General features: G+C 43.3%; 1 protein-coding gene across 9 annotated transcripts in view; it reads left to right on the top strand.

The window, feature by feature from the left end:
• Positions 1–2,217: 2,217 nt before the first annotated feature.
• The window catches only part of STN1 (STN1 subunit of CST complex), a 64,560-nt gene continuing 42,193 nt past the window's right edge, over positions 2,218–24,584 (top strand). Inside the window, exons 1-8 of one of the 9 annotated variants that reach the window (XM_089898146.1) lie at positions 2,218–2,543; positions 2,912–3,105; positions 10,572–10,667; positions 11,709–11,783; positions 15,428–15,496; positions 20,062–20,220; positions 20,915–21,038; positions 22,165–22,339. In XM_089898146.1, coding sequence (XP_089754272.1) covers positions 2,973–3,105; positions 10,572–10,667; positions 11,709–11,783; positions 15,428–15,496; positions 20,062–20,220; positions 20,915–21,038; positions 22,165–22,339 — 831 coding nt within the window. In that variant the 5' untranslated portion in view covers positions 2,218–2,543; positions 2,912–2,972. The remainder of the gene's footprint in view (positions 2,544–2,911; positions 3,106–10,571; positions 10,668–11,708; positions 11,784–15,427; positions 15,497–20,061; positions 20,221–20,914; positions 21,039–22,164; positions 22,340–24,584) is intronic. The other 8 variants (XM_089898143.1, XM_089898142.1, XM_089898144.1 and 5 more) reach the window with 8 other exon arrangements.

Below are 24,584 nucleotides of genomic sequence, written 5' to 3'. Positions count from 1 at the left end.
AGGCCATGCAATTTAGCCTCTTGCTTTGTTATTTAATATATTCCTCTTTTTGCTCCAGCGAAATAAAAATTCTTAGTGCTCCCCCATAGCATACAGAGAGCGCTCAAAGTATGCTGAGCGGCTGAAAATGGCCCCCCAGGGTTATAACATTAACATAATAAGAATGTTGATAAGTTGTCTTTATTATAAACTTCAAACTACTCATCCACTCATTTAAACTTCGAATCTAACTCAGCTTGCAAGTGGACAAACTCTATTCTACCTGTCGAAAGACATTCTAAAATGCCGAAAATGGTTAAGGCAAGACAGTTTGCGTTTTGAGGTAGAAGACATGCAGTTCAACACCTCATTTTCCAGAAGAATTTCCTAAAGTCTTAACGTTCTAGAAAGGATTGTCTAGTCTGTCAAACATGCTTGCAAAGCCAAGTTATTTCACATTGAGAAGCCATAAGGAAGGTTCCTAGCATTGGGTTGACTGTTGGGTTTTGAAATATCTGCTTTGCAGTGCTGTGGAATCCCCAGCTGAAAAGCCGTCCAGTCCCTTTGCACATCTAGGCAGTGGCCTGAGGAAACTGAAATCTATCCTGATGGAGATGACAGGGAAGAGGATCCTCCCAAACTCCTCTAGATGCTTCAGCAGTCTAGAAAATTCCATTCCACACCCTACTCCACATTTTGAGCTCAGATCAAAAGGAGCATCCCTAGACTCCAAGGAGTCCTTCCTTCACTGTAAATGATGACCTCAGGGGCAGTCTGCTCTGGTCACCCCAACAGGGTGTGACCCTCCCCAAGGCCAGCAGTAAGCTTGGAGTCCCCAAGGGCCATTGTTTCCAGCACTCTACCCTTGAGAGTCATAAGAGTCATCGCTGAAAACTTCTCGCGCTCTGCACACACCCAGTAGCGATTTTCTTCTTGAGTTCCACCCTAGAGCAGATGTGTACAGTCAAAAAATGTCACCCAACCTGTCTTTCCCCATCTTACAAGCCAGCTGGAAGCACCCGTCCTACTGGGTGTCATACTGGGTGTCCTTCCTTGAAGAGAACCTCCCCCTATTAGAAAGGTGTCTTCTCTTAATTAAATCTTAAACTTGACAGATCCAACTGTTCATCACAGTAGAGTCTGGGCAATGCTTTACCAACGAGTCTGTTTGTTAGCTTCTTCAGTGGCCAGGGATGTAATTAAATTAAATGCCATCGTTCTAATGACATACATTTTCTGTTCCAGCTGCTTGGAGTTCCTTCTCTGCTTAATAGTTTAGCAATTATCTCTGGCCACCACTTACCTCCCCTGGGAATGGCCTGCCAACATGACCTGTACTCCTGACATTTTAGAGGAGTAAATTAGGAAGAACTCCTGCCATCTCAAGTAATGTCATGATGTGGCTTATTTATTTATTTATCAGAATGCAACATGGCTATCTCTTCTCACTTTAAATTAGGACTACGGGGGACAGGCACCATCAAGGTGGCCATAATTTACCAGAACGCCAGTTTTCAAAATTCTTAAATGTACAACATTCTGTAGTATAGACATTGTAAGAGGAAGGGAGACAAACTTTGTCATGATCCTGCAAAGAAGGCTAGTCTTGGGCAGAGCAAAGGCCTCGCATTCCCTCAAGGGCTCAAATTTAGATCCTGACATTATCTAAAGTGAGACTGTACAGTACCAGAGATTGCGTGTGTTAATAAATCATTTATCAAGTGTAAATAAACATTTTAAATACGCCACAATGTAATCCTGCTTTTGTATTGCTTTGTTTATGTGTTCATTTACAATATCAGGGACGGAAAAAAAAAGAGTTGTCTGAACCAGTCCCAACCTCTCAGGGGTCATGGCTCAGGGACCCACGACTAGTGGGGTCGGGATGAAAGGGGGACGTGGAAGACGGGGTTTGGGCAGCAGGAGTTTCAGGGCCAGCTCCCAAGCCTCGGTGATTTGGGCTCTGCCCTCCCGCGGAGGCTCAGGGAGAGCGCTGCTAGAGTCAAACGGACCCTGCGTAGTCCTGCCAACCCCGCCACCACCTGGAAGAGAGCATCCGGCCAAGCAGCCGCGAGACGCAAAATGGGGCGTGGCCGTGGGCGGAGTGGGGCGTGGCCTCGTGGGGATGGGGCGGGGCCGCGGGCGGCGCGAAGGAAAGGCGGGGGCGGGGACACAGTGGCTGGTCTGGCGCGAGGGATGGTGTCAGGCCCTACCCCCACCCCCCGCTGGGAGCACCAGAGGTGACCTCGGCCTAGCGCTCCTGCTCCGGGCGGGGCCGGCGGCGGCGCTTCCAGGCCGTGGGCGCCAGTGGTCTGCTAGCGCCGGAAGGGCCGGGCCTGCGCGCTCCGGGGACTTGCGGGCCGACGGCGCGGGCGCGGGCCCGGCGGGAGGGGCTACGGCTGATCTGTTTTTCGTTTCCTCTTACACCCTTTCTCAGTGTCATCCTCAACACCGGAAGGTGCAGCGGCAGGGCTACGGACAGACCCAGCCACTCTGCCCCTCTGTTGTGTGGCCACGAGGACGCCCATTCCTCTCTGGACTCCACCCATTAAAGCGGTTTCAGGGTACGCATATATGGCCATCTGTCCCCAGAGTGAAAAGTCGGTGTTTAACCGTTTAGAAATGGGTACTTTTGGAGAAGGAGAAACACTCCCATGGGGCAGAGGAGTTTCCTGGGGAAGAGCCATAAGGAACTCACGGGTCCTCACTCGAGAAGCACCTCTTTACAGGTCCCCGGAGCGCGCAGGCCTGGCCCTTCTGGCGCTAGGAGGCCACCGGCTCTAGGAGGCCCCTGGCGTGCAGTTTGACAGGCCCCGGACCCCTGGATTTACCCCTTCCAGAGTTCGGGATGCTCGTCTGGGAACAGCTTAGGGGCCGTGCGGATTTCATCCATTTTAACAGCTTTGCGTCCTGATTTTTGTCTCCCATCTAGCTCTTCGGCTCTAGATGCAGAGCTTCTCAGGGTTGGCTGGAAGCCACAGCCCAGCCTCCTGATGCAGTCTGAATCCAGCCGGTGTGAAGAGGAAACTCCTTCCCTCTTGTGGGGTTTGGATCCTGTGTTTCTAGCCTTCGCCAAACTCTACATCAGGGATATCCTGGACTTGAAGGAGTCCCACCAGGTGCCAGGTATGTGGTTGGTCGGCCTGGTGTGCTGCTCTGTGCTGCCTCTGCACCCCACCCACCCTTTCCCAAAGCTACAGAAATCTGGGGCTTAGGGGCTTAGCAGAGCCTTTCCAGCTGCAGGCGTTGAAATTGACATAACCTGGATCCTCCAACAAGTTCATTTCTGTGCAAGTTAAAAACAGTCTCTTTTATTTTTATTTTTTAAATAGATGCTTGGGGGAGTAACTTTGTACTGAAGAATGTTTTTTACCTGGGTTTGAGATCTTTCATATTTAAAAATACTCAGTTTTTCTCTGGGCCTGCTTGTGGTGGAAAGCTCAGGCCTTGCTCCCTTTCCTAACTTCACCACTTACCTGGCCTGGGCATGTGACTCACCTGTAAAGTTTAGGTGTCTTCATTGTAAAATGAGGATTAACCATGCCTGATTTTCTTGTGGGGTTTGGTTTTATTTTGAATAGATGAGAATCAAAATAAAATAAACTCCTTGAGAGGGAGGACATCATGTGCCTTGTTCATCTATGTAATCCCAGCACTTAAACAGTGCCTGGCCTCTGGTGGACTCTCAAGTAGTAGTAATTGGAGCAACAAAGCATTATAAATGTAAAGTTAAAGAAATCATTTTTTAAAAAATTAGAGTGGTGGTCACTAAAAATAGGATCTTCATACCCCCAAATATAGCAAATACAGTTTAGGGTAAATTTAAGTAATTTACATAGTTGTGGGTGTATCTTCACATGTTTACTGTGCTATATGAGAAGTTTGGTTAAACTCTCTTTGCTATTTTGAATGAATAGAAAGCTATGAGTCAGAAGTAGTTCAGAATCTCAAGCATGCAGTTTTAATGAGACCACATTTTGTGTGTTTCCCATTCTATGTACAGATATATTTGGATGACCTTATACTAAAGCCTTTTGTACAGATTTTTCACCACACCTTCATTTTCTAAGTATTGTTGGAAATGATCTGGTTTTTTCCTTGGAAGGCAGCCATCCTCCCCCACTGTTGTCTGTTTTCCAGAACAGTCTGGTAGTCTTCATAGCTCATCTCCTCAGGAAGAAATTAATTCACACCAAATGCCAGGCTTGCGTAAAGATCTTCTGTAGGTACTCAAGGAAGTGTCAGGGATGCTATAGGAGCTTAACTCTTCCTGTGGGTGAAGAACTGTATAATGTATTAACAACAAACCAAGGAAAACTTCTCCCAGTGATCTTTGTTATGTCACTGGTGGTAATGTTTCAGATGTAGGTTTTAAAATGAAACTGTTGTCAAACCCCAGTTTGTGTGCCTGACACACAGTGAGTCCAAACAAACCAAAACGTTGGAGTTTGGAGCAGAGAGGGGTTTATTGCAAGGGCCAAGCAAGGAGAACAGGCAGCTCAGGCTCAAAAAACCCAAACTCTCTCATGGTTTTCAGGGAAGAATTTATGTATGTATGTATGTATGTATGTATGTATTTATGGTTGTGTTGGGTCTTCATTGCTGTGTGTGGGCTTTCTCTAGTTGCGGCGAGCGGGAGCTACTCTTCGTTGCATTGCACAGGCTCCTCGTGGTGGCTTCTCTTGTTGCAGAACATGGGCTCTAGGCACACGGGCTTCAGTAGTTGTGGCACGTAGGCTCAGTAGTTGTGGCACACAGGCTTAGTTGCTCCGCGGCATGTGGGATCTTCCTGGACCAGGGCTCGAACCCACGTCCCCTGCATTGGCAGGTGGATTCTTAACCACTGCGACACCAGGGAAGTCCCCTCTCAGGGTAGAGTTTTTAAAAGCAACATTTGGGGTGAGGGCTACAGGGTTTATGACTTTCTTCTGATTGGTTGGTGGTGAGGTAACAGGGTGGTATTCCAGGAATGTCAATCATCAACCTTCTGGTTCTGACCAATCTGGGGTGTCAGCTTGTAGTTACCATACTCCACCTGGGTGAGGGTCTTAGTTCCTGCAGAACAACTCAAAGATGTATATCAGACTATTAGGTATATCCCTTGAGGGGGAACTAGAACTCTGTTTTATTGCTGCACTATTGTTTCTTGACTGCTTTTTCTTTGCTTCTGCATTCCCTCACTCCCCTAATTAGTAACTACTTGAACCTGCCCTTTGGAACTCAGGGAGGTCTAGGATCCTGAAACCTTTTTCCTACAAAAAAGAAACGAGGGGGGCTTCCCTGGTGGTGCAGTGGTTGGGAGTCCGCCTGCTGATGCAGGGGACATGGGTTCATGCCCCGGTCCTGGAAGATCCCACATGCCGTGGAGCGGCTGGGCCCGTGAGCCATGGCCGCTGAGCCTGTGCGTCCGGAGCCTGTGCTCCGCAACGGGAGAGGCCACAGCAGTGAGAGGCCCGCGTACCGCAAAAAAAAAAAAAAATGAGGGACACGGAAATGCTTTTGTATCCAGGAGGGCCCTGCTTGGTTTCAAAACCTCATGGTTGAAGAAGACATTAACCATAATTTCATAGAGTGATCTTCTTTACACTGTACTCTAGGGTTCTGAGGGGTGGGAAATGCTACTAGTCTAGGTTTTTATTTTTGTATTGTTTTGTTGTTGTGTTTGGTTTGGTTGTCATAAAAAAAAGTAAACCTTTTATTTTGACTGCATAAAATTTAGAAATGTTTAAACAGCAAAGAATATCTTACACACACAAAAAGAAACAAATGTGTAATGAAGAATTTGGCTGGCCTGTGTTCGAGGTTCCTGGAAGATCTTTGGATTTCTGGAATGATAGGAGTGTTTTTGTTATTCATGGTGGAGCCCTTGAACCACATCTGAGTTTATGCTGATGAGGGGCCTCATGCTGGGCCGCTAGGTAGTTTCAGGGTGGGGGCCTTTCAGGCCTGAAAAACCAACCATGTGATTAGAGGGTTGGCTTTGAGCCAGGTGACATCAACCCAACCCCGCAGGAGGGGAGGGGGACTGGAGATTGAGTTGTCAGGTGGGCAGTGATTCAGTCAATCTTGCCTATGTAATGAAACCCTAATTAAAACTCTGGACATTGAGGCTTCGTTGAGCTTTCCTGCTTGGTAATCATACTTGATGTGTGAGGGTGATGTGTCCTGAGGACATGGCAGCTTTATGCTTAGACTCTCCTAGACCTTGTCCTATGCATCTCTTCATTTGGCTAGTCCTGGTTTGTCCCCTTCATTATAAAACTGTAATCTTAAGTATAGCACCTTCCTGAGTCCTGTGTGTCATTCTGTTAAAGTATCAAACCTGAGGTTGTCGTGGAGGGTGTTGGTAGCCAGTTGCTCAGAAGTGTGCATGGCCCAAGGACCCTCAAGCTTGGGGCTGATGCTTGAAGTGAGAGTCTCTTGTGGGAGACAGTGTCCTTAACCTGTGAAATTCAACCTTACTCTGGCTAGTTAGTGTCTGAATTGCCTTGCAAAGTGGTTGTAGAATGTCAACTCCCCGAAATTAACCTGTGAATTTAGAGTTAAACTAATAGAATATCGTGAAGTTTGACTGTGGTGGTTTGGTTAGGGATGTGTCCCCCGTGTCCCCTGCATTGGCAGGCGGATTCTTAACGACCTCGCCACCAGGAAAGTCCCAAAAGTACTTTTAAAAAAGAGAAAAAAGGCAGATGTCTTGCTGTGGGTGTGGCTGTCACTGCTGTGAAAGCTGAATCAAAGCTACCTGTGACCCTGGGTCCCTGAGCCCTTCCAGAGTGACCCTCCTCCTTCCTGGGGACCTGATGATCCAGGGGATGGATCCCCTGATATGGTTGGAGCTCTGTGGGCTGCATGTAGAACAAAGGCAGCAGGAGTGAAAGGACCACTTGGGAAAGGCTGCAAGTTAAACTCAGCATGAGCCAGTATCTGTTGTTATTTTCTTTTCTTAGCTCATCAAGCTTTCTCTCAGTCGATAGAGCTGCCATCCAGCTTTCTCAAGTTCTTTTCCCATAGAGGAGATTCTAGTGTGAAGGAAGTGGTTCTCTCCATTGCTTTTTCCATGTCCTCCTTTTTTATTTTTTATTTTTTGGCCACACTGTGCAGCATGTGGGATCTCAGTTCCCTGACCAGGGATCGAACCTGCACCCCCTGCATTGGAAGCACGGAGGCTTAATCAGTGGACCACCAGGGAGGTCCTCCTTCTTCTTGTTCAGGTTGTGCTTCTGACGTGTATAGTTCAAGTTTCTATATACTGGGCCAACTTTCTTCTTTGTTTCCAAGCAGTTTATATCCTCCTCAATCAATTTTCTCTTTGTGATTTTATTCAAACCATCTGTTATTTTCTGCTAATTTGTCCTCCATTGTTCTCTTTGTGTTGCTTTTATGATGTTTTTCCTTGTTTTTTTGCATCTTTGAGCGACTCTCTCCTTGAAGACGAGCATTGTCAGTCTATGAGATGAAAGTTTAGGGGCTTCCTTGGTGGCGCAGTGGTTAAGAATCTGCCTGCCAATGCAAGGGACACAGGTTCGAGCCCTGGTCCGGGAGGATCCCACATGCTGCGGAGCAGCTAAGCCCATGCGCCACAACTACTGAGCCTGCTCTGGAGCCCGTGAGCCACAACTACTGAGCCCATGTGCCACAACTACTGAAGCCTGTGTGCCTAGAGCCCATGCTCCACAGCAAGGGAAGCCACCGCAATGAGAAGCCTGCACACCGCAACAAGGAGTGGCTCCCGCTTGCCGCAGCTAGAGAAAGCCCGCACGCAGCAGTGAAGACCCAATGCAGCCAAAAATAAATTTAAAAGTTAATTAAAAAAAAAAAAAGTTTAGGGGGCTCCCTTTTCTGTCTTTTTTCAAGAAAGTCTACTGTGTCCTCCAGTGGAGACCTGTTCAGGTTTTTTCAAGTGTTGCCCAGTGCAGAGTTGGTAATGTTGGAGGACTGGCGTCTACCACAGGTGACTTGACGACTTTGTTGGCTTGTGTCGTCAGTCCATTCTTCTCTGTATACTTGCCTTTTCTGTATACTTCAGCCCAGGCAGAACACCTTTTGGCTGGCTCTTTTCCCCTTCTTAAAGTGTGTCGGCTCTTCATTATAAAAACCACCATAACGGCACATACCAGGGTGTCCCAGGAAGACCCAAAGAATCCTGGGGCTTGTCTCAAGCTTTCAACATCACCAGTAGAGCACCCCACAGTGGCTTCTGGACCAGCTGGAAAGACTCTTCAGGGGCAGGCAGCAGGCCCTCCATGGGTCCACAGGGCCTCCCACTGCCGGTGTCCTGGGAGCCACACCAGCCACGCAGAGCCCTGGGGGGTGTATGGTCTCTGATGGCACCAGGAGCACACTGTCTCTAATGCCCGGCAACCAGGACAGACCATCAGTTAGGCTGGGGGAGACAGAGGCCAGTCAGGTTCTAGGAAAGAGCTCTCTCTAACTTGGCTCTGCTCAGCGCACAGATAGAAAGTCCAGCGCATTTGGGGAAGCAGAAAGGGCTGACTGCAGCCAGAGACCAGTCTGGAGCTCAGGCCACCCTCATCCCCCCGCCCCAGCCCTACAGCAAAGCTGGACCAAAGCAGGGCCATACCATAGCCCGTCTCTGCACACAAGCGTGTCAGGGCATGATGGTGGGGCACACTTCAGCAGAGGATGCCATGCCCCTGACCCTGGGGTAGGCTCATTCTCCCCATTTAAACTTCCCTTCTGCTGCAGTAAGCACGAGTCTGCCAGCAAAGGTCCTATGGGGGTCACCCTCCCCTGAAGGTGCCCTCTCTCCTTTGTGTCTGATCAGTGCAAGCAGGTAGGGCTGGAGGACTGAGGGCCTCCCCACAGGTCATCACTGGGTTTCAATGGTAAGAACTCAGGAGAAGTCAGTCAGAACTGTCCTGCTCTTAAGATTTCACGGATCTTCTGTGGAAGCAGTTTGACCCTATTCAGTCCAAGTGTTCCTGGAGGGAAGGGATTCTGCTCCGGGGCTGACACAGGGACCCAGGCTCCTTCCCTCATGTGGCTCTGCCATTTCAGCTCTTGGCCCCCAAGGTTGCCCTCTGCACGGTCTCCAGTCCACTAAGTCATCTTTAAAAGTATGCCTCTGCTAGGGGGAGGGCCTGGGTGAATTTGACATCTTCAAACCACATCTCGCTCCCCTGGAATCTCTGGCTAACTGAGGCTCAGAAGCTCCTTGTCCATCCCCTGGGGACTTGGCCACGGGCGATTGGTCCCCAGCCCCTTTATCCGCATGGGAAACAAGAGAACCATCAGTGGAGGCCATTCTGGGGGTTCTGAAGGGCTTCAGGGTTCAGGCTGTGGGGTCCCCTCCCCCCATGGATGTGGAGAAGACAGACTCTGACCAGACTTGGCGAGAACCAGAGAGGGTGAGGGTGGCCAAATACCTGAAGTGATGACTGATTCTTTTCTTTTTTTTTTTTTGCGGTACGCGGGCCTCTCACTGTTGTGGCCTCTCCCGTTGCGGAGCACAGGCTCCGGACGCGCAGGCTCAGCGGCCATGGCTCACGGGCCCAGCCGCTCCGCGGCACGTGGGATCTTCCCGGACCAGGGCACGAACCCGTGTCCCCTGCATCGGCAGGCGGACTCCCAACCACTGGGCTACCAGGGAAGCCCATGACTGATTCTTTGTTTGCAATTCATGTATTTATTTGAAAAGGAAGTCGCCATTTACAAGTTTATAGCCTCTTTCTGAAAGTAAAGAATTCGGTCATCGTAGGGAGAAAAAAAATGGCTGGAGAGGATTTTAGTCCAGACTCTTTAGCTGCAGGTGACAGGAACACAACGCAAGTAGCTTAAGCCCAAACAGGCAGTTCAGGTAAGGATGTTGGGGGCCCCACGGGAGCCGGGACAGCGCTGGAGTCTCGGATGGGAATTGAGGGCTCACTGCTGCCAGGAGTCCCTCTGTTCCATCTCCGTCACAGAGTCCAAGAAAGCCCTCCGGGAGTCGGTGGGTAGGGTTCTTCCTCTCACGCTTCTCCTCTGGCGGGAACCTGCCTGCTGGCGTCTGTTGCCTAGGCTTTGAAAATAGAATTTTAAAAAGAGAAGTTTTTGAGTCGTAATCTACTGGCCCCAGAGGGTAGTGTTTTGTAACCTCATCATCTTCTCTTTTTCTTAAAAAAAAAAAAAAAGTGCTGCTGCTAATTCGTAGAAATGATGACTGGTTTCCTAGAAAAGCCAGAGAAGCCTTTTCTCGTGGTTTCCTCTCTCTTTCCTTTTCCAGTCCCTCAAAGTATAGTACTGTGTTGTGTCTCATAATACTGCGGCTGTTTTTAGGCCCTTATGAGAGTTCTACAGGCAGGTGCATTTCATTCTCACAAGTGGAAAGAAGTTAACCACATCTAGTTGGACAATATTGGTTTTCTCTTTTCTGTGCTAGTACAAGATTCTTTAAAGCCACACTTTCTACTTATAACCCTTGAGGAAAAGACATCTGAATTTCTTGGGGTTTGGCATTTGTCAGGAGCTGATTCTTAAGTCTGAAATTTTAGCAAGCAGCATGCCACTGATTTTTGACACAGGTAACATTTACTGAAGCAGAAAACGTCATCATACGTTATATGGACTTTGCCTTTTTTTCCCTTTAATTTCAGGTGTATTTTTTTACAGTGGGCATCCAATAAAACAGGTAGATATCTTGGGAACTGTAATTGGAGTGAGAGAAAGAGATGCTTTCTACATCTGTGGAGGTAAGAACAATTGTGTCTGACATTGAGTTTATGTGGAAGGACCCCACTTAGCTGGACATTGAATTTGAAGCAACCCCAGCCTTTCAGAGCAGCTGGGGCCTCTCATAACCCCCATGCACTTGTCCTCTATTGGGAACCATTTGCAGCCACCAACATGGACTAAGTGTAAAATGAGGCAATGGGTGGGAATGATACTGATGACTATTGTCAGGTGACAGTTGCTGGGGAGCTAGGAGGCAGAAGAATTAAACTACAGTCTAGGGTCACTGGTTGATCAGGGACAGATACCTGATACCTAGGGCATAGCTATAAATAGCAAAGGATGGTGATATATGTTTATATTGATACCTTTAAAATAAAAAGGCCAGATTAACATTAAAGTAGACTCTTTAAGAAGACAGGGAGATATGAAAAATAATTTATAAGATTTATATCCAGAACAGTTAAAAAAAAAAAAGCTTTTTGGTACCCAAAGGGGTAAATATCCATTATCAGAAAATTTCCCTTCCCTTATGGTGATAGAAACTAAATAAAGGGTTTCTGTAGTTTGGACACCAGTGAACTATTAGGATATGATTTTAGTGTCATGGGTCTTGACTTTTTTTTTGCATTGTGTTTAATGTAATCATTTTAATATATTGCCTAAGATTCTCTGTAGTTAAGAGGCCAAGCTGGATATTTTGTGGGAAGCTTAACTTTGAATTCCAACCTTTGCTATAATTGACATTGTCACTTTTTGTTGTATTCACTTGGATTTGTATTCTTTTTCTACTTGGGGAAAAAGAGAAGGCAGTTGAACTAGGTGACCAAGAACATTTCATTGGCAGTCTGTGCATGACTGATAATTTACAGATACAATTTCTTCAACATATATTCATTTTCCTGGGGATGATTGTCTTGTGCTTATAAAATAACACGTGAGAGATGAGATTTCTCATGCCCTCTGCTTTTTCCCAGCTTGTATTTTTTTAGAACTCTGAAATAGATCATCTTGTCATGCATCCCCATACTGGATCTCTTCTCTGCTTTATTTTACCATAGATACTGGTTCTCTGTTTCTCCAGGCAGTTCAACAAACATTCACTAAGTTCCTACAGCATACCCAGCTGCTGGCAAGTACGTTATCTGTACTTCCTCTCCAAGTACCAGTGATGAAATGATAGTATCTGTCAGTTTACGGAGCACTTATGCATGCGTAATTTCATGTTATTCTCCTCCCAGTCTTTTGAAATGGAAAAGACAGATATTATTTCCATTTTATAGATGAGAAAACTAAGGCTCAGTTACTTGCTCAAGGTTCCACTGATGGGTCCAATCTCTTTACTGACTCCAGTGTGCTGTGTAGTCTCCATAGAACTCAAATTCTAAAAGAAAAAGAGATTTTTCTATCAGTGTTAATCAGGGGCTGGGGGGCAGGGAGGGATGAATAGGTGGAGCACAGAGGAATTTTAGGGCAATGAAACTATTCTGTATGATTCTGTAATGGTGGATGTGTGTCATTATACGTTTGACCAAACCCACAGGATATACACCACCAAGCGTGAACCCTAATGTAAACTATGGACTTTGACTGATAATGATGTGTCGATGTAGATTCATCAATTGAAACCAATGTACCACTCTGGTGGGGACGTTGGTAATGCGGAAGCTATACGTGTGAGGGGGCAGGGGATAATGGGAAACCTCGGTATCTTCTGCCCACTTTTGCTGTGAACCTAAAACTGCTCTAAAAATAAAGTCTATTAAAAAGGTTTTTTTAAAAAAGAAAGATTTTTCTCTGTCCCATGCCCCTCCTCCCACCCCCCCAAAAATCAGCTGCATCTGGTTTTTAATTTTCTGATTTTTAGATCAGAATGAGGCTATTTGAGGACATCAGTCCTGGCTGTAGAACCAGGCCAGATATAATGCCTCTGACCTAAAGGGGTTTCATTTAACCCCTTTTCCCATCATAAAGAGATGAAGGCAATATGGCTGACTCTTCCCCAATAAACATTTCTCTTAGACTGGATGTCGTGAGAGCATGGCACATCTGTGGTTTGTGAGGAAATGAAAAGCGTCTGAAGGCTGAAGTAATTGAGAGTATAAACACTTGGGACTTTAATTCCTGCGAGGCCTGTTCAAGAGAGAGCTGCACATACCCTGCTGTTCTCAGGCCCAGCTTGGCTCTCGGGCCACCTGCCAGGTGGCTACTCCTGCTGTCCCAGGTCCTCTTCCTCCTGACTCACTGCAGGCCTATATGCTGGGGTTGCTTCCTGCTCACCCTGATTCGTCCCATGGCTGAAACAAAAGGCCGGCAGCCCAGGCCATGCTGCCCAGCTAGGGAAGACACTGCCCAGCATGGCAAGAACACTCCCCTTCCAGGGCCTTCCAGTAGCCAGGCCTCAGGATGCCAGGGCGGTGTCTGCTGGGAGAGGTTACCAACCAGGAAGTCAGAGAGTTTGGTGGAAGTGCCCTGAGCACACAGAGCACCTGGCAGCAACTCAAGCTCAGACCTAGAATCCTGGGAGACTACAGTCAAGACCAGAATGACCTCACATTTTCTAGAACAAATACTCATGTGCCAATATTTTTTGACTTAGAATTATAAGGCAAAATTTTAAACTGGCCAGAGAAGTAGTGTGCCTAGAAGTGTCATACATTATTTTTTAACTCAAAATGTCCTTATTGATTTTTTTTTTTGCTTCTTAAAATGATACTCACTATAAAATAAAATTTAAAGCTAGAGAAAATTTTAATGAAGTACATAAAGCTCATGTGAAATGCTGTAAATCAGATAAAAACAATATCAGTGTTTAGGTGAACATCCTTCCTAGTTTTTCTAACATGTTCCTAATATGAAGAAATATAGATATGCCTTATTTCTTTCTGTTTTTAATGTTTCTGGAATTAGGCTTACAGTCAATGTATACATTGAATATGGGGTTCCTTCTACATACTCCAGAAGAAACTGCTATTAGCATTTTAATGTCTTAAGATCATTTCTGTCAAAACACACTATTTAATGTTTTACATAAATTAGTTTATATATGATATATATGACCATATATATATAATTTCTGTTTTGCAATGAGATTAATAGCAATGACCATGGATCTTCATTATAACTTTGTATTCTCATATGCCATGCCATTGTAATTTATTTAACCACTTATATATTTATAAACATTTAGGTTATTTCCAACTTCCAGTACTATAAACAATATTATAACGAACAGCCTTATACAAAATATATATATCTGTGCATTTGTTCCATTTTTCTCTTTAGGATAAATTACTGGAAGTAAATACTAAGTCAAAGGATATAAACATTTCAAAATTTGATACACATTTCCAAACTTAGTCTTTAGAAATTTGTATGAATTTGCACTCCTGCTAACAGCATATGAGGGTATCAGTGTTTTTAATATTTGTCATTCTAGTAGTTGAGAAGTTATTTAAATTTGCTTCTTTTTTCTGGTAACTAGTGATTTAGCATACTGACATATGTCTGCTGGTCATTTTTGTACCTTCCATGAATGGCGTATTCTTTTTCTTTGCCACTTTTTCCCTTATAGTTTTGGTCTTTTCCTTATTAATTTGTATGAGTTCTTTATATATTAAGATATTAACTCCATTATTTGGAAAATTGCTATACAGTGTTAGTTTTTAGTTGGTCAAATATATCAGACTTCTAGAATGAGTTGTGATTTTCAGGTCTGTTTAAAGAAATCTCCCTCCACCAACGTAAGCCCAGGATTGAAAGTATTCACCCATATTTTTTTCTCATCTTCTTAAGTTTACCTATATTGTATTTAATAAAATAAAATCCATCTAGAATTTATTTTAGTATAAGAAGTATTCTTCTCAGCTTCTGCTTTAAACACAGATTTAAACAAGCAATAAAGAAATTTTGCCATATGTTTCTTCTTTATTACATGTGTTTTTACAACAGTCTAGCTGATGATTTTTTAAAAATCATTAAGCCCACTGAACCCATGTTGATCAACCTCTGTTCTGAGATTGTCAGAAATTAGGCCAAGAGAAACACCTCTCATCCTTGATCCTATCATCCTTGAAACATCTGCAAATTTTTCTGCAGTTATAAATCCAAGTACAATGGAAATTCTTTTTTTTTTTTTTTTTTTTGGCACTGTGGCTAAAATAAGCCAGACCAATACTGCTTGTGTGACCAAGGTATAATTATTTTTTATTATGAAAATAAAACTTTGCCCTTCTGTGATATGCTTAGCTTTCCTTACATCCCCTGCAGTGGTAAGGACAGGGTAGAAGCTCTTTCAAAGAGAAGCCTAGGCCAGAAGACTTGGGATGCTTTGTCTTGGTAAGTCAGCAAGCTAGCGAGAGAGCACATGGTGACAGATGGCTGTGCTCTGAGTGCCTCTAACCACAGATTAGGCAGTGGTCTCTGGTTGCAGGTTGGAGCGCAGGGCTGATTTTACATGTTAACAGATATTGAGATCTTTGCACTTAACTTCCTGAGGACACCGTTTTTAGGAGAGGTTAATACCCTTGAGATAGGGTAAGAGAAATGCTGACTACATTCTGCTGGGCTCATGTAGTACACTGACATTGCAGACAAGCAATTCCCACTGGATTGTGGTGAGAGATTATTTCTAAGGGTGGAAGAAAAGTTGGCTCAGGGATTTGCCCAAGCAGGCTATTGAAAATGTCATCTTACAGTTTGGCTGAATGCAATGGCAATGTGCTAATTCACCTGTAATGCCCATATCTCTGTTCTACACTTTTTTACGCTTCTCTTGCAGTGGATGATAGCACTGGAGTTATAAACTGCATCTGCTGGAAGAAACTGAATAATACCAGATCCTCATCAGGTAATTTTATTTGCCACCCTTCTTTACCTTTACAGCTAACCAGTAGATTTTACTCAGGGTAGCTCAGCAGAGTAGCTGGAGTACTAATTTTCACATTTATTCACTGGTGAATTACATTGATCAACTTGAAGCACTACACCCAGAACTTTGGCTGCTCTGCAAACTGATATTAGTGGGGAGCCAGTTGCTTTTCTTGCTCTCATTTCTTTGGTGCTCACTTCCTCCTAAGCCTACAGGAATGTGAATAGTTACTAGAAGTTTCAGTGTTTCATTTTTACCATGCCATTATTCCACAAGTCAAGATAGTTTAGCCTAATTGCTGATCAGGCGAGAATCCCCTTGCTCTGGGCATATCACTTGACCAAAGCTTTTTTGAAAGCTTTTGCCCTGACGTGGTTGCCACTAACATCTATGCTCCCATGATCTAAATTTTCTGAAATCTCTAGCTTGTTCAAACAAATATGCCAGGAGTTCTAAGACTGATGAGAAGGTAAGGTAGGATTCCCTTGAAGTTAGCCATTAAATAATATAAACTAAAAAAGAAGTTTAAAATAGTATATTGAACTCATTGACTATAACTGAAACAGCATTTGGAATTTCTTGAGTCTGTTTTAATAGTCCTTAGGTAGTTTTTTGAGTTGCATAAGTTCATAATATTAAAAATATATATATTGTGCAATAGTGGTGATCATTTTTGGTTCTAGAGAAGCTATGGAAACTGGGGCCTTGTTTTTCTCTGTTTTATAGCATATGCATTATGATGCCATATACACTGGGGTTATTCAGTAAATATTACCTGCTCTGATATCTAACATCTACTATCTATGTCCTCTTGTTATACGTGTGGTAAGAATGTGTAACACTTGGAGTAGTTTCTTCTTTTTTTTTTTTTTTTGACATTACCTGTCAGAATCTCAACTTCCTACTTTGACTGTACTGACCAGTGAGATGCTCCTTTGCTTAATTTTCTGATGTATTTATATTTAGAATTTGGCCATCACGTTCATATAACCTTGGTATTCCTATTTCCTAATTTGGGAACATCTATATCAGTGGTACTACTTAGCTTAGGAAGCTTTGCAGGTTAGAAAAAACTTAAGGCAGACAACAGGTTTTTGCGCAGATATCTCAGAGGTAAGAAATAAACCTATAAGACAATCAGATATTTGAACTTTCATATATGTCCAGGGTATTAAAATTATTTGCAGATTTATGGTTGTGGTATTGTCACGATCTTCAATCAGAAGGTGTAGTTTCAATATGCATACTTGTTTTAAACCAAGGGTCAGCGGACTTTTTCTGTACAGGGCCAGACAATAATTGTCTTCTGGTTTGTGGGCCATATGGTCTGCAACTCAACTGTTCAACACTGCCATTGTTAACACCAAAGCAACTATAGACAGTACATAAACAAACAAACATGGTTGTGTTCTAATAAAACTTTATTTACAAAAACAGATTGTGGGTAGATTTGGTCCATGGGCTGTAGTTTATCGACTGTTGTTTTTGACATTGTTTTAATTTTCAAAATCAACTCTCTTTTTTAAAATAAATGGCAGCAGAAATATTATATGATTCAGTAATTTTTTAGGTAAAATGTCTTTTAATACTGAAAGTGAGATTTTTTAAATATCTGTAAGTAGATGAATAGATGAACAGTCACAGTTGGTAGCCTTAATCAGAAATTGCTTTGGGAATAAAAAGTGAGGGTAAGGGTACAAGGAGAAAGCCTGAAAGTGATTCTCATCATGTTATATATGAAGTGATATTTTAAAATTGTTCCCAACTAGTCCATTCTCTCCTTTTAATTTAATCGCCCTCGGTTTTAAAGCTTTCCACTGGAAAGTGTCCATTGAAGACTAATTTTTTTAAACGAAATTTAGTCTGAGTCAAAATCATGTTCTAGTCAGTTACAGTATAAAAATATAACATTAACTCCTATAAATGTCACGCTGATTGTACCATTTGGACTTAGCTTATGAGAAAAGTTAAGAAAGCTTGGAGCTTAATATTAGAATTTTAAAGAGGATTTATCTTTCAGCATGGAATAGGCTACTTAAAATGAAATTCTGTCAGGCTCCAACTGTCTCATTCTCCTCATTAAATTACACAGCTTGAGCCCTTCTTTTGGCAGTTTGGTTCACCCTTTAAATGAAAGCTGAGCCTCTTTTTCTCAGACCAGCCCTCAGTCTGATCATTTCAGCAGTGCTATATGAAGCATTTATTATCACCTATAATGTCTGAATCATGGCAGTGAAATTTATAAATACTTTTAAAGTTCAGCCTAAATGGAAGAGGACTTAGGGATAGGAACCCAGACAGAATAACCTTTTAAAAAGTAATACTTGGGTATTTTCTGAAGAAACCCAGTAAGTTGAGTAACATTAATGCTGAGTGTGTCTAGATTCCAAGCTCTTGGTTACTGGTCTATGCAAAGTTCTCCGAGCTCCTTAGGTTGCTGTTTCCCTTACTATAGTCAGTGTGTCAAAAGTAATAATGCCTTTGCACATTACAGAGCCATGGTTATCTAAGTTGTATTAGATTAAGAAGCACAAAATTTGATCAATAGACCATTATTCATTCCATTATAGGAACCCTAGTATATGACAAAGCAGAAATAATACAACAGCAGGAAATAAGTAAGCATTTAACAAATGTTGTTGGTTCAAGTAGATAACAATATTAAAAAAGAGGTAACTGTGATCACTGTCTTACAGCTTACATAAAATAACCCAAAGAAGATAGAGTTGTGTATTTATCACAATAAATATGGGGGTATCTATGTTAAGCTCTTATATGTTAAGCTGTTAAAGCAATGAAAGCTATCATCAGTGACAAGAGGGATAAACTAAAACATTTTTTTCAAACTTTTATGTATTAAAATGAAATCAAATAAACATAAAAAAGAAAGCAGTGGAATAAGGAGAGTGGATGTAATAAGCATAACTGATAAAGCTTCCCTGCATTTTTTTCAGAAATGAACATAAAGTGTTCAAAAGATATGAAGGGCTTATACATAAAGAAATGCAGAGAGCAGATCATCTTATATAAAAACACATGGTCTCTCTGGCAATTTAAAAGCAAAAATAAAACATTATAGAATCATTATGTATTTTTTAAGGTGTTAAAAATCCAAATGACTGAAGCCAGTATAGGAGCTGTAAGCCCACACACATTGCTGGTGACACCTTATAAAAAGAGAATGGTTTGATTGGGGGTTTTTTGGCAAACATTCTGATAATATGTAAGGAACTCTAAACCTGTTTGTACTTTTCTATCCAGTAATCCCCAATGAAAGACCCCAAAGAAAACAAAATTTTTGTCTTGAGGGCTTAATTTTTCATTTTCACAAGTAGCTGACATTTATTGAATGTTTCCTATAGATCTGACATTGCGCTAAGCTCATGATGTAAGGGTTAACTAAGATCATACACAACAGCTCCATATGTGAAGGGCACTGTTAAATCCACATCATAACTGAGGAAACAGGTACAGCAAGATTAAGCAGTCTGCCCAAGGTCACACAGCTAATAAGAAGTGACCTGACATTCAAGCCAGGTCTGTCTGACTCCCTTTACCCAAGCTGACCTCTCAGCCCCATACAGTGGTAGTGATAAAAACCAAAATAAAAAATTATGAAAGAAGGAAGAAATATTTAACGAGATTAGCTGAACAAACTGTGGCATATGAACATGGCAGAATGCTATTTTGTTATTTAAAATGCTGAGTTGTATAGATTCTGTGGATACATATGTGTATTTGAAGTGATGCTAGACAGAAAAACAACACAAAATTGTTTACACACATGAGCTATAACCATGGAAAATGTAATTATACTCACGGGTCAGGCAGCAGAGAATAAAGAATAAGCAGGAAGGCTCTGGAGTCAGAGACCGCCAGGGTTTGAACTCCAGCTTTGTTGCTAACTAGTTATTTTACTGTGGGCAAGTTGCTTGACCTCTGTGTGACTCAGTTTCCTCATCTGAAAAATGGGGCTAATAATAAGAGTGGTTGTGAGGATTAGATGCACTGATAGGTTATAAAGTCCTTAGAACAGAGAGAGAGAGAAAGAGAAGGTTAGCCTAGTTACTCAACAAAGAAAAGTGAGAGAGATAAGGGTGTTGAGCACCTTGGTGGAAAATCAAACTCTGGCCAATTTGCCTTCCCCATAAACAACCACAAATGGGGACTCTTGGGCACCTTTCCCCTCAGGCCAGGCCTCTATCTCCCAGCAAGGACACTTTAAAGGGTTGTTTAGAGCTATTGCCACCAAACCCGGCTGAACTCACACAGAATTCAGCTCAGGCAGGTGTAGAGCCCTTTGCACAGGCGATGCAGTGGTAGGAAAGAAGACAATGGAACTCACCCACTGGGTTGTCAAGCCTTATGCCTTTTATCCAGTAGAGGATTTCGAAAGATTATGCAGATTTCCTACAGTAGAGCAACCAATCAGAAGTAGAACAAATAAATGTCTCCTGTCGGTCTTACCACAGACTCTCTCCCAAATGTGGTGAAGTGATTTTGTTACGCATTTCTCTCCTTCCTTCTGGCCCCAACAACTACAGCTGCTCCAAGTGCAAGAGAGCTGAGCTTAACCTCACAGCTTAAGAAGCTGCAAGAGACCATTGCGCAGAGGACAAAGGTAGAAATTGGGGACATTATCCGGATCAGAGGTCACGTCCGCATGTACAGAGGAGAGCGAGAAATTTACGCCACTGCTTATTGTAAGCACAAGATATCTCTGCCAAATTGGTTGTTATTCTGTGCGTGTGTCCAGTAAACTCATTCAGCGAAAAGTCAAACTTCTAAAAAGTTCAAATAAAAAGATTTAACTCTAATGAAGGAACAACATGCTTTCTTTAGAAAAGTAGCATTTCTTAATTTTATTTTGAAAACAAGTGATTCATTGTATATGGCTGACAAATTTTATTCAACATTTGGACACCATAGTAGAGTCTCTGAGTGTGAATCCATTTAGGGAAGAGTGTTCATAGTCTTCAAAATGATGGAAATTTCTTGAACACCATTGAGTCCATTAACTTTGAAAGAAAACAACTAATCAAAAGTGTGACAGTTCTCTGTCATCTGAGTGGTGCCCTTTGCACCGCTCTGGCTGGTTTGTCCTTGGAAATCTCAAGGACAGCCCAGTTGTCCACCATTGTGCCAGATCAGTGAATACACTCATGCGCTTTCCCTAGCCCTGGTCTCTGGCCATGCCTGTGTCACTTAGGGTATCGCATCCCCTCTCGCAGGATGACTGGGAACCATTCAGTGCGTTTAGACTGTGATCCTGGGCATCCTTGAGGAAGGAGACCCACCAAGTGCTCCGTTTACTGTTGTCCTGGCAGCAGTCTGGACATGGGAAAGAACTAATCTCAGTGTAATTTCTGTGGCCTGCTTTCCCCTGTGGCTTGTTAGATAAAGTGGATGATCCAGTGTGCAACATTCAAATCGCAAGGATGCTTGAGCTGCCCACCATCTACAGGAAAGTTTATGACCAGCCCTTCCGCAGCCCAGCCCTAGAGAAAGAAGAGGCACTGAGGTAAGTTCTGGACTATGACTGCCCAGGTTGTGACCACAGCAATGAGGCCAACCAGTGGGATCCCAGATTCTGGGGTGGGCCTGGGTCCAAATCCTGAACTGTCCACTCACTCACTGTGGGGCTCCAGGTAAGTGTGTCCCCGCTCTGGATGCCTCAGTGTCCTCACCTGTAAAGTGAAGGTGTTAATAGTGCAGGTGCTCTAAGGTTTGGTAAGGAAGATATATGTGTAATTGGAGTCTCCGAAGGAGTGGAGTGGGGAGCAGAGAGAAAATATTGGAAGAAATCATGGATGAAAATTTTCCAAGTTTGATGAGAACTGTAAACTCACAGATCCAAGAAGCTCAGTGAACCCCAAGGCAAGAAACGTGAAGAAAACTGCACCAAAAGGCACATCATGATCAAAGAAACAATACCAGTCGCTCTCAACCAGGGATGATTTTATTCTCTTTCAGGGATGGAAAAATAAACAGGAGGAGTAAGAATATATGTATATTTGTTACTATACGCCTCAAATAACTCAGAGGAGACAGAAATAATCATAGTGGCTGCCGGCGGGGGGGGGGGCGTGGTGGGAGGAGGACTGGAAGGAGGATAGAAAGGAGACTCTTCACCATGTACCCTTCCATTTTTTAAACATATTCAATATTTGTAGATTACATATTCCAAAAAATTATATTAAAAAAACCCCAAACTGTAGACCTGTATAAAGTAAAACGTGGAAGTTCTCCACTTTCCTGTCTCCCGCCTCAGTGCCATTCCCAGAGGTTTCCACTGTGCAGAGGTTGATGTGTGTATCCTGTTAGACGTTTTTCTTCGGTTGCACACACAGCATGAATATCCACCCACGTATTTTGTGAGCTGTCATTTGCTTCCTTACAAAAATGGCACCGTCCCTCACATACTATTCTGCAGCTTGACTTTTTTCTAAATCTATCACGAATATCAGTTCCTGTAGTTCTGCCTCATCCTTTTAAACAACCACACAGTGTTCACTGGGTGAACTGCTCCTTATGTCAAAAACATGCATCAGTATAGTATTGCACTTGCTAGCTGTTTCAGTTTTATATGCGTCCAAAAGGAACAAAAGTAACAGTTTTCTGCAGGGCTTGTTAAAACTTTGTCCCAGCAGCAATCCAGGCACCCTGGACCTTGACAGTCTCACGTATCTGCTGAGTGAAAAAGTCAAAGAATTCCTTGTGGAGAACAGAGTGCAGACCTTTTACCAGCAGGAGTTGGAAACGGTGGAGTCCCTGCTGTCCCTTGCCAACCAGCCTGTGATTCACAGCGACTGCTCCGGGCGAGTAAGTGCGGCATGACCATGTGAGAATTCGAGGCCCCTGCCCCACATCTGCAGGTGGAGGGTGTGGGTGGACATGACTGTGGCATTGAGACTCACAGGATGTACCTGGAGTATAGAGGTTATGTTGATTCTATTCTGGAAAAGTCACTGACCACTGAGAATTTGAAAGGAGAATGCACATGCATGCCCTTTTCCCCTCCTTAATCTCATAAAGCTTAATCTTCAGGTAGAAAAAAAAATAAGGTTCATAGCACTTAGTACTCACTGAGATGGGTATTTAATGTCAGCAGGAACCAACTGAGGGGGAAATAGATGAGAAGAGCTAAAATTATCCTTCCAAGATTATTTTTTGATCAGCAAGATGATTCTTGAACTCGAACCAAGGTTTTTAATGACTTGTTCTGTCTTCTCCAGAATAAGGTTGATCTATCGTGTCTTAGGAGTTTGAATAAAGATCAAGTTGTATTCAGTCTGGTTTATAAGTAAAAATTGCAGGGAATACTCAAGTAATTTTTTATTCATCCTAGAAAGAGCTGTCCTCTTTTTTTTTTTTTTTTTTTTTTTGGCCCAGTGGCCATGGCTCACGGGCCCAGCCGCTCCGCAGCATGTGGGATCTTCCCGGACCGGAGCACGAACCCGTGTCCCCTGCATCGGCAGGCGGACTCTCAACCACTGCGCCACCAGGGAAGCCCTGTCCTCATTTTTTAACACCCATAGTGTTAGAGGTGAACTCAAGTTGTCTGGTGTTTACTTATTTGCTTGGAATTAAGAATTATCTGAGACTTTGGTTTTAGGCTTTCCTTTTCATTGCAATTCCTTAGTTTTTTTGTTGCTGTAACACGACTTGTATTTATTTCATTTATTCCACTGGGAATGATCTCTGCTTGAATGTCACCTTCTTGCCCTCCCTGACCTTCTGCTCTGATAGCCACCAGCTTCCTCACTGTGTTATCACTCTGTTTCCACATTTCGTGATAGCACTGGTATTTATTTGTTTTGTGTGCCTATTACCCCACCAGAATTTAAGTTCTCTAAGAGCAGAGCCTTTGTCTGTCTCATTCTTTGCTCTCTAGAACAGGGCCTAGAACATGGTTGGCATAAAGTATGCTCTCCACAATTATTTGTTGATTGAAGCAATGAAAACTTTTAAAAATTCAAATAGTCTGGGAGTTCCCTGGTGGTCCAGTGGTTAGGACTCGGTGCTTTCACTGCTTTCGGGCAACTAAGATCCTGCAAGCTGTGCGGCACAGCCAAAAAACAAAACGAGAAAACAAAAATAGATAAAAAAAATAAAAATTCGAATAGTCCAGGAAACTGTCTAGTTTTTAAGTTTCCTTCCCATCCTCCTTCCTCATCCCCTTTCTACAGAGACGAGAACCATCTCATGAGTATCCTTCTGGAGATAATCTGCATATATAAACTAGAAGTAGTTGTATCCCCTTTTTTACACAAATGGTATCATACTAAACACTATATCTACCTAGGTTTTCATTGGACAGCATGTCTTATAGGTCCTTTACTAGCCATACTTACATATTTGCCACTCTATAATAATCTTTTATTATGTGTATCATAATTTCCTTAAGGGGTCTCTCCATTCCTGGACTGTTTAGATGTTTTCTAGTCTTTTGCCATTACCACCAGGGCTGCCATGAGTACCCTTGTGAGGTAACATAATTATTCTTTGTGATTCTGGTGGAACAGATACCAGGTCTCTGTCCCGACCTCCTAAACATGACCACTGCTTCTCAGTTTCATTCGTGCACTTGATTATCTCTTCCTGTCACCAGGCTGTGTGCCCAGTGACCCGCAATTTCATACATGGAGATGAGGGATATTGTTTCAGGGAACACCGAGGTGGGGAGGGTCAGGACTGGCCGCTTTGTTCTGTGCCACCATTGCTTCTGCACAGTTGTAGCTCCCCAGCTGTCCACTGACAGCAGGAGTGACCTTCTTCCCATTTAATCATTTAGAGGAGGCTCAGTGCCAACTTGGCCTCCCAGGACTTCTGACCACTCTCTTGGCATGTTTAGAAGGAAACGTTGAAGCTTAGCAAAGACCACATCTTCCTGTGAGCCAGCTCTTCTGCGATAATTAAGTAGGGAGAATTGAGGACTAAAAGGCCCCTCCATTCAGAACATTCCAGGGAGGACTTTTGGTGTGATATCTTTTTGAGAATGCTTAGAAAAGAAATTTGTATCTGCCCAGTGCTATATGTTTAAAAAGAAATGAATATGGCAGTATAT

Source organism: Delphinapterus leucas, chromosome 16 (genome assembly GCF_059928025.1).
Source record: "Delphinapterus leucas isolate spDelLeu-1000000601 "Yukka" chromosome 16, BTC_Dleu_Yukka2, whole genome shotgun sequence".
In the NCBI taxonomy this organism is placed as follows: domain Eukaryota; kingdom Metazoa; phylum Chordata; class Mammalia; order Artiodactyla; family Monodontidae; genus Delphinapterus; species Delphinapterus leucas.
Note: the sequence above shows the minus strand (reverse complement) of the source record. Positions and strands in the feature narration are given on the sequence as shown.